General features: G+C 40.8%; 1 protein-coding gene across 1 annotated transcript in view; it reads left to right on the forward strand.

Moving 5' to 3' along the window:
- Nucleotides 1-1520: 1520 nt before the first annotated feature.
- LOC114840302 (NLR family CARD domain-containing protein 3-like) overlaps nt 1521-13920 on the forward strand; it is a gene marked incomplete at its 3' end in the record, with an annotated part of 71062 nt that continues 58662 nt past the window's right edge. Inside the window, 6 exon segments of the mRNA XM_034294916.1 lie at nt 1521-2943; nt 2946-3078; nt 3283-3456; nt 7860-7933; nt 7936-8032; nt 10469-10642. Coding sequence (XP_034150807.1) covers nt 1521-2943; nt 2946-3078; nt 3283-3456; nt 7860-7933; nt 7936-8032; nt 10469-10642 — 2075 coding nt within the window.

Genomic DNA, 13920 nt, shown 5'->3' on the forward strand with positions numbered 1-13920 from the left:
TATGAGTCTATCTGGGGAAAGAGAAGAGTTCCCTGCCTCTAAAATTAGTGTCTCTGGTGACCATGACATGAAGGCTAAGAGGTGAGATGATACATTTAAAATGCAACTGGAGCAATAACTCTCATCACTTGTTGAAATCTCTTGTTGTAATTATTAATTATTTCACTCAATATGAATGCACAATGACACAGTTTATATTTATTCACATACCCTGGTGAACTCTATAAATTATCTAGTCACCCACTTTGGAGGGAAGTAACAAGATTGCTATTCGTTCATTCATAATGTCCAATAGACCACAGTCAGAAAATGGATAATAGAATACAACTGTAATTTGTTCACTCAGTACTAATGCACAATTATACTGTTTATATTTGTCTGTGTGTTTTCCAATGGTTGACTTTTAATTTAAAGGAAAAATGCTAATTCTACTTTTGTGGCCAATAATTTTTGCAGCTAGCTGGATATCTCCCAGGTTCCACTAGTGACGCACGTTTTTTTTGCAACACTTGAGAATATTTTTTTTAAAACATTTTTGCCAGACTTGATATGGGCCACCATGAAAATAATGTCTTATTGAACCAGCTCTACACTACATAGCCAAATCAGGCAGATGCAGTTACTCTTAAAGAATGACAGTTAAGAGTGAATAAATTAAGTTACGTTTGTCCCTGTTGTTTTGAAGCCCAATCCTGTTGGAGAAGCCAGCCTCACCTGTACCCAGCTGTGTGTCCAAGAAGACTGACTGGTTGTTTAATGAACCTATTCAGTTTGTTGATGAAAGGTATGTTCAGCTTCATGACAAATTAGATTATACAGTGCAATCATGCAACATTTGTACTAGATAATACTTTATCCTCTACAGTGGATGGTCAACTCTGACAGGATCAGTCCAGGTGTAATTAACTCTCTCTATTGATCTGTGTCTTTATTCTCTATAGTGGACAGTCAACTCTGACAGAGGATCAGTCCAGGTGTTCAGTGTGTGAGCTGGTTCTGAGGGATCCAGTCTCTATTAACTGTGGACACTGGTTCTGCAGACAGTGTATCACCAGATACTGGGAGCAGCCTGCTTCGTCAGGAGAATATGTCTGTCCTCAGTGTAGAAAGAGATCCAGAACAAGACCTGTACTACAGCAGCTGAGTGAACCCAGTGAGGATGACAGAGGCTCTGAAAACAGTAAGACTATTTTCACACGTGTTTGTACTTAACTATTTCAACATGGTTTTAATGTAGGGAACTACATGCATTAGTTAATATGTATACATTTTGTAAACCATTGTGTCTGAAACACAGTTTTTTCTATTATTCTCTTACAGTGGATGACAGCCTGCATAGAGTTTTAGAGAATTATAAAGCCAGACTGAAAAGAAAGTATGAATGTGTGACAGAGGGTAACATAAACACGGGCAATCGGACTCCCCTCAACAGTATTTACACAGAGCTCTACATCACAGAGGGAGAAAGTGGGCGGGTTAACAATGAACATGAGGTGTGGCAGCTAGAGACAGCATCCAGAATGCCAACCTCACACGACACAGCAATCCACTGCAATGACATCTTCAAACCCTTACCTGGCCAAGAGAAACCCATCAGGACTGTGCTTACAAAGGGCATCGCTGGTATCGGAAAAACTGTCTCTGTGCAGAAATTCATCGTAGACTGGGCTGAGGGCAAGGAAAACCGAGATGTGGATGTTATATTTGTGCTTCCTTTCAGGGAGCTAAACTTGATCAGAGATCAACAGTACAGTTTGCTCAGACTTCTGAATGACTTCAACACAGATCTAGACAAACACAGCATGAAGAAACTTGTTGCCTGTAAATCAATGTTTATCTTTGATGGTCTGGATGAAAGCAGACTTCCATTGGATTTTCACTGTAACAAAGCCATATCTGATGTAACACAGATATCATCTGTAGATGTTCTGATGACAAACCTCATCAAGGGAAATCTGCTTCATTCTGCTCTCCTCTGGATAACTACCAGACCTGCAGCAGCCAATCAGATCCCTTCAGGGTGTGTTGACCTGGTGACAGAGGTGAGAGGGTTCAATGACCCACAGAAAGAGGAGTACTTCAGGAAGAGATTCAGTGATGAGGACCTGGCCAGCAGAATCATCTCACACATAAAGACATCAAGGAGCCTCCACATCATGTGTCACATACCAGTCTTCTGTTGGATTTTGGCTGTAGTCCTTGAGCACATGTTGACTACAGATAAGAGAGGAGAGATGCCCAAGACTCTGACTGAGATGTTCACACACTTCCTGTTAATTCAGACCAGCCACAAGAACCAGAAGTATCATGAAAGAGATGAGATGGAAGCGGAGCTGATGGAGTCAGATAAGGATGTTCTTCTCAAGCTGGGGAAGCTGGCGTTTGAACATCTGGAGAAGGGCAATCTCATGTTCTATGAAGAAGACCTGAAAGAGTGTGGCATCGATGTTCGAGAGGCATCAGTGTACTCAGGAATGTGCACAGAAATCTTCAAAGAAGAGTCAGTGTTATTTCAGAGAGTGGTGTACTGCTTTGTGCATCTGAGCATTCAGGAGTTCCTCTCAGCTGTCTACATGTACCATTGTTTCACAACCCAGAACATGGATGCACTGAAACCCTTCCTTAAGAGAAAGACTAAAACTTCATCTGAAAATCTAACCTTACATGAGCTGCTGAAGAGTACCGTGGATAAAGCCTTGAAGAGCAAGAATGGACACCTGGATCTTTTTGTTCGTTTCCTTCATGGCCTCTCATTGGAGTCTAATCAGAAACTCCTACGAGGTCTGGTAACACAGACAGAAAGCAGTCCAGAGAGCGTCCAGAAAATCGTCAGATCCCTAAAGGTGATGCAGAAGAAGAACATCTCCCCTGAGAGGTGCATCAATCTCTTCCACTGTCTGATAGAGATGAAAGACCATTCAGTACAGGAGGTCTCACACTTGCTCAGTGTTCAGCCCTGGCCTTCATGCTGCAGATATCAGAGCAAGTTATGGATGAGTTTGATTTGAAGAAGTACAAGACATCACAGGAGGGTCGTAGGAGACTGATCCCAGCTGTCAGAGGATGCAGAAAGGCTCTGTAAGTATTACTGTAAATATCACTCACAACAAATCTATACTGTACTATACCCCAAATTGATTAATTTGAGATTAAAAATACATGATTAAACCATGTATTCATGGTGTACAAATGATGGTGTATGCAGGAAAACACAGTAGCATTAATAGAGTGACATGAATAGTAACATTAATAAAATACTTGGCATTTGCTCTTTATTGACAAACTCGCTGGCTGTAAACTCACAGCAGAAGTGTGTGAAGTGATATCATCAGCTCTCAGGTCAAACCCCTCCCACCTGACAGTGGTGGATCTGAGTGACAATGAACTGATGGATTCAGGAGTGAAGATGCTCTCTGCTGGACTGGGGCATCCACACTGTCAACTGGAGACTCTGAGGTCAGTATTACTGTAGTTAGTCAATTAATCATAACTGATGCCCAGATCCACTATGTTTGCAAAAGTCAATAAAGTCTAAATGTGTGACCTTACCATTTTACTTTTTACTGACTGGGTATGGAGCCAAGTCTGGTTCAGGGCTCAAGTTTGTAGTAATTATTTAATCTCCCCAAACCATATTTTTATTTTTAACAATACCATATCAAATCCTGTACTTATTGTCAGTGGATAAATTGGTGGTTGTCAGGTGGTGGAGCCCTACTTCCTGGGGGCGGGGCTTTACAGTGACTAGCTACTTCAAATGCCAGGCTACTCTGCTCTTACACTCATTCTGATCTTTTGCTAAACTATTCGCAAAACAACTCATGTGTTTTGTCAAAAGTATTAGATAATTCATGGGCTGCCTGTGTAAATCTAACCTTTTAACCTTTTGTTATCTATTAAAAATACTACTCTTGAATGATACCAGTAGCCTGGGGTCTATGGCAAAGAGATAAGAGGCTAGTCTAAATCGTTCTAGTGGTACGTCCAGTGTTGTAGATATTTAATACAGCTCCGGAAAAAATGAAGAGACCACTGCAGCATTTTCTTTCCTTTCCAAAAATGTCGAAAAGGAAGGTTTTGAGTAAGGAACAGAAGGGTTAAAATAAAGAGACCACTGCAAATTGAAGGCTTCTGTTCCTCACTCAAAACTTTCCTTTTCAACTTTTTGGAAAGGAAAGAAAAAGGTGCAGCGGTCTAGTTATTTTTTCCGGAGCTGTAGATGTTGTGAATTGGCCCATTGACTGGGGCCGGAAGCTTTGTCCCAAGAAACGTAATAGAAACAGTGTTGCCCAATACACTGAATAAAGGGAACACGTAATCATCACAGTACAACACCAAGTCCAGTTAGGAAGCATATGGGCGTTGAGAATCAATGTCACCTGTTCTGGTGCAAATGAAAGTGACAACATGTGCACTGGAGAGGCACCAGCAAGACAACCCCCAACCCTAACGAAATACAGAATGTACAGTAAAGATTTAGATCTTTAATATATTTCCTTCATTGATTCCCGATGTGTAATTTAAGTGTTCCCTTACTTTTTTGAGCAGTGTAGTTAAGATATTTGGAAGGCCAAACATATTATCATACTGAGGTTGTTGTGAGTGTTTCAGGTAGGAAGGAATAAGGGGGTTCACATGTAATCCTTATTCATTTAGTAGCCCAGTGGTGCAGTGGGGTGTTGCAGTTATACACAGTATATCCCCTTTATTTCAGTAGACATTGTCCAGACTCTCACTTGCTTTAATGACCACTGATATGTATCAAAGTAGTTTAGTGGAGCTACAGTATGTGCTGTATCAATAAGTCCTTTTAATCCCGCTGCTTGCAAAGTGATCGGGAGACACTCAGACCTTCCAAAATATAAGTAGCTGAAAATGTGCACCACACAGTGGAGGGGTTTCATAGACAGAGATGGAAATGTCAGTCAGAATGACAGGTGAACTGACAATGTAACACCAATTGACTAGGATAATGCCCTGAACCAATAGACAATGTTATTTGGTAAATGTATATCCACTTCTTCAAGCATCACAACAACACTGGCTCAGCCCATGTTTTCCATCAGCCTGGAGGCCTAAAGATTTATCATTTAACTCCTCTCATATATGTGACGGTTTGGCTTCCTATCACTATACAAAGGTGTGGGTGGCAATACATGTTCAGACCAGAGACCATTTCAGGGGATTTTTCTGTGTATTTCCAATACTGTCTCTTATCTTTTCTCTCATCACTCAGTTACAAGCATCTTTATGCAGTTTCCAGCACACTGTCTGTAGACGAAAAAGAAACAGAACTGCAAATATAACAAGGTGCTTTTCTGGAGTTTCCTGTACCATAAGGTAGTGATGGTACGCACCTTCAGATTTTCTAGCGAGACAAGTCTTGACAAAGCAGCAGTACCCGTTTCAGATAAAAGAAAATGCCCTTCAGATGATGTATGAGGCTTTGTTTCTGTGCTGTACAAGCTAATGTACTCGCTTTTGGTGTCCAGATTCCAGTTTGAGTGTACAGGTGCTGGTTATATAATGAGAATATCACCAAAGAATTGATTTATATCAGTAATTCCATTCAAAAAGTGAAACTTGTATAATGTATACATTCATTCCTCACAGACTGATATATTTCAAGTGTTTATTTCTTTTAATTTTGATGATTATAACTGACAACTAATGAAACCCCCAAATTCAGTATCTCAGTAAATTAGAATAATGTGAAAAGGTTCAATAGTGAAGACACCTGGTGCCACAGCTAATTAACTCAAAACACCTGCAAAGGCCTTTAAATGGTCTCTCAGTCTAGTTCTGTTGGCTACACAATCATGGGGAAGACTGCTGACTTGACAGCTGTCCAAAAGACAACCATTGACACCTTGCACAAGGAGGGCAAGACACAAAAGGTAATTGCTAAAAAGGCTGGCTGTTCACAGAGCTCTGTGTCCAAGCACATTAATAGAGAAGCGAAGGGAAGGAAAATATGTGGTAGAAAAAAGTGTACAAGCAATAGGGATAACCGCACCCTGTCATCTGCTGGTGTTGGTCCCCAATGTTTTCTGAGGTCCAAGGTCAACGCAGCCGTCTACCAGGAAGTTTTAGAGCACTTCATGCTTCCTGCTGCTGACCAACTTTATGGAGATGCAGATTTCATTTTCCAACAGGACTTGGCACCTGCACACAGTGCCAAAGCTACCAGTACCTGGTTTAAGGACCACGGTATCCCTCTTCTTAATTGGCCAGCAAACTGGCCTGACCTTAACCCTATAGAATATCAATGGGGTATAGTGAAGAGAAAGATGCAATACGCCACACCCAACAATGCAGAAGAGCTTAAGGACACTATCAGAGCAACCTGGGCTCTCATAACACCTGAGCAGTGCCACAGACTGATCGACTCCATGCCACGCCGCATTGCTGCAGTAATTCAGGCAAAAGGAGCCCCAACTAAGTATTGAGTGCTGTACATGCTCATACTTTTCATGTTCATACTTTTCAGTTGGCCAACATTTCTAAAAATCCTTTTTTTGTATTGGTCTTAATTAATATTCGAAATTTTGGAGATACTGAATTTGGGGTTTTCATTAGTTGTCAGTTATAATCCTCAAAATTAAAATAAATAAACACTTGAAATATATCGGTCTGTGTAGAATGAAAGTATACATTATACAAGTTTCACTTTTTGAATGGAATTACAGAAATAAATCTACCTTTTGATGATATTCTAGTTATATGACCAGCACCTGTATAAGGAAGTGAAATGTTGTTAATTTGCAAGTGTGGGTGAAAGTTGTTTGATAACTGAATAGATATTGAGATTTTTGGAATGGATCCATCTAGAAAAAGAATGTGTTCCTCAATAAAAATGTAAGATATTTCCGTTACAAACGCTCAGTTCTTCCCTCACTGTCCAGTTATAAATGTTCAGTTGACAGTTCAAAACATGTTGTAAAACCCCACACAAATGTCCTCTCTCTATATTTCTTCACTGATTAAACATGCACTTTTACATTCAGTTTTTACATATTTCACATGCAAATAAAAACAAATATTTAGGAAAAAATAAGAATACACAAATTAAGTGTGAACAGGCTTTTGTAAAAAAAAAAGACATTTTAGGCAATACAGTCGTTATAGCCTATAAACTATATTGACTTCACATTGTCAGTGATGTGACTGACTGACATGAGTCCTTGACATGGATGACTGAAGCTTCCATTGAGCCAATGCAACATCATTGCGGTGATCATTATTTTACCTGCTAATTTAAACCAGTAGGTGCCCTCAGTGAGCGCTGTCTGGATGAGGCATCGAGAAATTAGTCTTTTAGCGAAGCTCATCGATTCAACAAGGCCTCGTTTGGCAAATGAAATAACCAGACACAGCTCTTCTGTCCCCACACTTCCCTCCTGTATCAGGATCTCACCAAACCCCAGCAATCACCAAGAGCCACACCTAAACAGAGGACACAAGGTGATTAGTGGGTACAGCTGTGAACGGATGGGAGGTGCTATGACTACTGGGGGGTTGGAGAGCACAACGATTCCCTGTGTTGGCCACTGAACTATCACAGGACACATATCTTCAGCTCTTATCTGAATTCTAATCACTTCTTGTGGTGCTCTTGTGAAACGTGTTCAGGTAGAGAACAAATTAAAAAATTCCAGCAGACATTGGTTAATTCTAATTTTTTTGGTCCTGTTATTACTTGAGTAATTCTGCATAATATCTGTTGGTTTTTAGAACCAAAGGAGTCTTTCACACATTTCAACCAGCTTAAACCCTGTTTATTATCTACCTTATGAAAATATATGTTCACCACCAAAGAATAACAATGTGATTGGAAAATCATGTTTAACTCTCTACAGGCTGTCAAGCTGTCTGATCACAGAGGAAGGCTGTGCTTCTCTGGTCTCAGCTCTGAAGTCAAACCCCTCACACCTGATGAACTGGATCTGAGTAACAATGACCTGAAGGATACGGGAGTGGAGAAGCTCTCTGCTCTGCTGAAGGACCCACAATGTAGACTGGAGACTCTGAGGTGAGTAACACAATTGACAACAGAACAATGAACATGACAACAACACAACAGAGGGGCAACACAACAAAAGGGGAATACAAACATCTGTTGTGTTTCCACCTCCACCTGCTCTGAGCTGCCAGCAGGTCCAAGCCTCCATCCCTGGTAAAGACCAAACCCTGTCAGACATCCCAGCAGGCCTGGAAGGAAACACACCACAACTAACAGGACCACCATTACAAACACAAACTTATTCTACATAATGACACAGTTAGTCAAAGTGTTTCAAACGTTCAAACAAATGTTCATTCCACCCCTCCAATGTCCTCTGATCCAACAATCATTCCCACTATATTATTGTTATTCCACTATTTCCTTTTGAAGACTTCCCTTCACTCTACAATGTTGTCTCACAGGGACATTACTTGACAATAAATTGACTTAGTCTAATAATCGTTGCAGTCCTTTCCAGGTTTATCAACTTTTCAAACTGATAAAATATGGGCATGAGAAACTTAACTCAATACATAAGTGCTGACTAACACTTAACAACAGACAATAGATAAGATGTGGTGGCCATTACTGATAGCCCCCACACACCCTGTCCACAGGAACTGTCCATATGACTGTCATAGATTCTATCAATAGACCCATGGACCATAGGGGAGGTTGGAAGGTACCATACAAGCGTAGGATAAACCTTTTTTATTGGAGAATAAAACACTGTGTAATGGTTGGCTACAATCATTGACCGCCTACTACAGTGGGGAGAACATATTTAATAGTATTTGATACACTGCCGATTTTGCAGGTTTTCCTACTTACAAAGCATGTAAAGGTATTTCATTTTTATCATAGGTACACTTCAACCGTGAGAGACGGAATCATAAACAAAAATCCAGAAAATCACAGTGTATGATTTTTTAAATAATTATTCAGATTTTTTAATTTGCACACAATCAAATCAGACCTCTCCACAATGTCCAAGACCAGAGAGCTGTGTAAGGACATCAGGGATAAAATTGTAGACCTGCCAAGGCTGGGATACAGGACAATAGGCAAGCAGCTTGGTGAGAAGGCAACAACTGTTGGGGCAGTTATTAGAAAATGGATGAAGTTCAAGATGACTGTCAATCTCACTCGGTCTGGGGCTCCATGCAAGATCTCACCTCGTGGGGCATCAGTGATCATGAGGAAGGTGAGGGATCAGTCCAGAACTACACGGCAGGACCTGGTCAATGACCTGAAGAGAGCTGGGACCACAGTCTCAAAGAAAACCATTAGTAACACATTACGCTGTCGTGGATTAAAATACTGCAGCGCACGAAAGGTCCCCCTGCTCAAGCCAGTGCATGTCCAGGCATGTCTGAAGTTTGCCAATGACTATCTGGATGATCCAGTGGAGGAATGGGAGAAGGTCATGTGGTTTGATGAGACACAAATTGAGGTTTTTGGTCTAAACTCCACTCGCCGTGTTTGGAGGAAGAAGAAGGATGAGTACAACCCCAAGAACACCATCCCAACCGTGAAGCATGGAGGTGGAAACATCATTCTTTGGGGATGCTTTTCTGGGAAAGGGACAGGACGACCGCACCGTATTGAGGGGAGGATGGATGGGGCCATGTATTGTGAGATCTTGGCCAACAACCTCCTTCTCTCAGTAAGAGCATTGAAGATGGGTCGTGGCTGGGTCTTCCAGCATGACAACGACCCGAAACACACAGCCAGGGCAACTAAGGAGTGGCTCCGTAAGAAGCATCTCAAGGTCCTGGAGTGGCCTAGCCAGTCTCCAGACCTGAACCCAATAGAAAATCTTTGGAGGGAGCTAAAAGTCTGTAATGCCCAGCAACAGCTCCGAAACCTGAAGGATCTGGAGAAGGTCTGTATGGACGAGTGGGCCAAAATCCCTGCTGCAGTGTGTGCAAACCAGTTCAAGAACTACAGGAAACGTATGATCTCTGTAATTGCAAACAAAGGTTTCTGTACCAAATATGAAGTTCTGCTTTTCTGATGTATCAAATACTTATGTCATGCAATAAAATCCAAATTAATTACTTAAAAATCATACAATGTGATTTTCTGGATTTTTGTTTTAGATTCCGTCACTCACAGTTGAAGAGTACCTATGATAAATATTACAGACTTCTACATGCTTTGTAAGTGGGAAAACCTGCAAAATCGGCAGTGTATCAAATACTTGTTCTCCCCACTGTATGTTTATTGGCATAAAAGACTGTTAACTTTATAGTTATTGTAGAACATGTAAGAACTATGGAAGATCAACATCATGGACTCATGCAGAATAAAAAGGGTTCTCCCCTGACTACCGGTTGCATTCATTTTGTTCATGGATCAAAAGTGGACAGAATCTAACAAAAGAAGAGTTGACAATTCAGTGATGTATTCTATTGAGGCTATTCTAAATGTATTCTAACTAGTCTAATGTTTTCTCTCCAGACTGTCAGGTTGTGGAATCACTGAGGAAGGCTGTGCTTCTCTGGTCTCAGCTCTGAAGTCAAACCCCTCACACCTGAAAGAACTGGATCTGAGTAACAATGACCTGAAGGATACGGGAGTGGAGAAGCTCTCTGCTCTGCTAAAGGATCCACAATGTAGACTGGAGACTTTGAAGTGAGTAATCATAAACAACAACTCAACTGACAACACAACAATAAACATGACAACAAAGGAGTTAACAAAACAAAAGGGGAATACAAACATCTTCTGTGTTTCCACCTCCACCTGCTCTGAGCTGCCAGCAGGTCCAAGCCTCCATCCCTGGTAAAGACCAAACCCTGTCAGACATCCCAGCAGGCCTGGAAGGAAACACACCACAACTATCAGGACCAACATGACAAACCTAAACACATTCTTACATAATAAATATACATTTCTGTTATTTCCAAGTGCATCACACATTAGAACTAATCTTCATTCAACCCCTCTGATGTCCACTGATCCACCATTCATTCCCACTGTATTATAGTTACACTCTTTCTTATTGAAGACATCCCTTCATTCTACCATGTTGTCTCATAGGGACTTGAACTTCCCATCTGTTACATTTCTTCATGAATTGTCTGGTTACATCATACTGATGCTGCCCAGGGATCCATCATAGTACAGAGTAATTTGTCTCAGTTCTGCCAGGGTGGATGGGTGGAAGTCACACAGGGCTGCCTTGTCATGTTGCACTCTAGTGACTCCTTGTGGTAGAGTGGCTGACTGTAATATCAGTCATGATTGTTATGCTGCGGAATGTGTTACCCTCAAGCACACGTGTATCAGATAAACACTTTTTGATTGAGTGAGCAGTGTGATTAGAATCAGAACGGCTTGGTAAAACATGCTTATAAGATATGTCCCAATTTAGTTAATTAATTTTGACTATCCTGTAACTTCTGTGTGGATGTTGAGCATCTCAGCATCCACAGGTCATAAAAGAGAATTTGATTAGAGATGTGCATGACAAATATTTTCACTATCGATATTTTCTCAGCTTTTGTCATCAAATTGTCCACCCCACTCCCTCATGTCCAAAAGAAAGGGATTAGATGAAAAAAATTAATGTAAATTGTATTATGTTATGCAATAAATCCAATGTTTTATTTAAACATGTAGTTAACCTCAATAACATTTTAGTATAAAAAATTAGTCTAGATATACTTTTCCACAGGAGACATTCAGATTCAGAAATGCCACAACAGCAGCAAATAACCTAATGCATAGACCAGGCAAACCGTTAGTATTTTATAACAGAAGTGATTTATTTCAAATTAAGCTTTTCCATTAATTGCAATTGCAAATGAACTATAAACATTGTCAAAAAACGCACATTTTCTCCCATGAATTAGCGCAGAGATATGTATGAATTTCCTTGAAACAGCTAACGTCTTTGAGTCAATGTTTTCTAGCCATTACAATAAAATAAAAAATGTATTAGACCATCTAGGCAGCTATTTTTATATATACAGTCCCTTAGAACCATACTTTCTAAACAAGAATACACTTAAAAATACACTTATATAGACTAACAGATTTACATTTCTGTCTGCATTAAATCAAACAAACCTACCGATGTGTTCCATTGAATAAAGAAATATCTTTGGAAGGAAGCTTAATATAAATTAATTATATAAAATGTTTGAACAAAAACCAAACAAAATCCATATGTCCATATTATTAGGATAATTTATTCTTAGGATAATTTGCATGTCCACTTGCTCCGGGAGTAGACGAGAAGGCTTACGTTGTCTGTAGACTTTCAAACCAGCAGGAGAGAAAACCGTTTCAGCCAGGACAGATGTTTCCAGGATGGACAGTATGTTTTCACTAGCCGTGATCATTTCCTGTACTTGGCTGTTAGACAGATTTGTTTAGTCTATAAGAAATAACCCGTCATTACTGCCGCCAAGTGAATCAATCGGTAATATACCTTTTTTTGTAACTTTCAAATTCCAGATTAACTTGTCGATAAATGCCATCCTTGTCGAAATGTCAACAATTCGACTATTTGTTCTGTAATGGTAATTCCATCGATAGGAACTCTTTTAGGAGTTAGTACAGAGACAAAATTCTCTTGACACAATTAACAGATTATTTGCAAATAGAGAGATCCGTCAAAAGCTTACAGAATAATCTCTGAGGTAGATACATGAACAGGTAGAACATGAACAGAATTTATTACAGTTAAAAGGGGTGTGGTAAGTTGCTGCCCTGCTGTCTTATGTCACACAGGTTTTACCCAAAGGGTGGGCTGTCCCCCCACCTTATCCTTCCTTACTTAATTTACCCGGGAATTAAAAAAGTAGCACAAACTCCTATAAAAAGCACTATGTCTGAATCTCAAATCACTTACTTGCATACTACACTGCTCAAAAGAATTAAGGGAACACAAATCATTTTGATAATTTATTATTCTATGCATTAATATGAGATTATTTGAATAATCGAAAAGAAAACATGACTCACGGTTTATGTGGTAACAATAAGTCAGTGACGTAGCAACAGTCAATGAAAACCAAAATCCCCTACCGATTGAGGGCTGGATTCAAACTCACACCTAAAATCAAAGTAAAAAATTTAAATCACAGGTTGTTCCAACATATTGTGACTGAGTAGTGTGTATGGCCCCCACGTGCCTGTATGCAGACAACTTCTGGGAATGCTCCTGATGGGATGGTGTCCTGGGGGATCTCCTTCCAGACCTGGATCAGGGCATCAGTGAGCTCCTGGACAGTCTGTGGAGCTACTTGGCGGCGTCGGATGGACTGATACATAACGTCCCAGAGGTTCTCAATTGAATTCAGGTCTGGGGAACGTGAGGGCTAGTCAATGGCATCAATACCTTCTTCATCCAGGATCTGCCTACACACTTTGGCCACATGAGGCTTGGCATTGTCCTGCACCAGAAGGGACCACAGGGCTGACGATGGTTCTGAGGATTTCATCCTGGTACCTAACAGCAGTCAGGGTACCGTTGGCTAGCATGTGAAGGTCTGTGCGACCCTCCAAGGATATGCCTCCCCAGACCATCACAGACCCACCGCCAAACCGGTCATGCTGGATGATGTTGCAGGCAGCATAACGTTCAGCACGGTGTCTACAGACTCTTACATTTGTCAAATGTGCTCAGTGTAAACCTGCTGTCATCTTTGTGAGAATGGGACACCAATGGTGGACCTGCCAATTCTGGTGTTCTTTGGCAAATGCCAATCAAGCTGCACGGTGCTGGGCTGTGAGCACAGGTCCCACTAGAAGACGCCGGGCCCTCATGCCACCCTCATGGAGTCTGTTTCTGACAGTTTGGTCAGAAACGTGTATACCAGTAGCCCACTGGAGGTCATTTTGTAGGGCTCTGGCCAAGCTCCTCCTGTTCCTCCTCAAACAAAGCAGCAGAAAATATTCCT

The sequence above is a fragment of the Esox lucius genome, chromosome 11 (genome assembly GCF_011004845.1).
Source record: "Esox lucius isolate fEsoLuc1 chromosome 11, fEsoLuc1.pri, whole genome shotgun sequence".
Taxonomy (NCBI): Eukaryota; Metazoa; Chordata; class Actinopteri; order Esociformes; family Esocidae; genus Esox; species Esox lucius.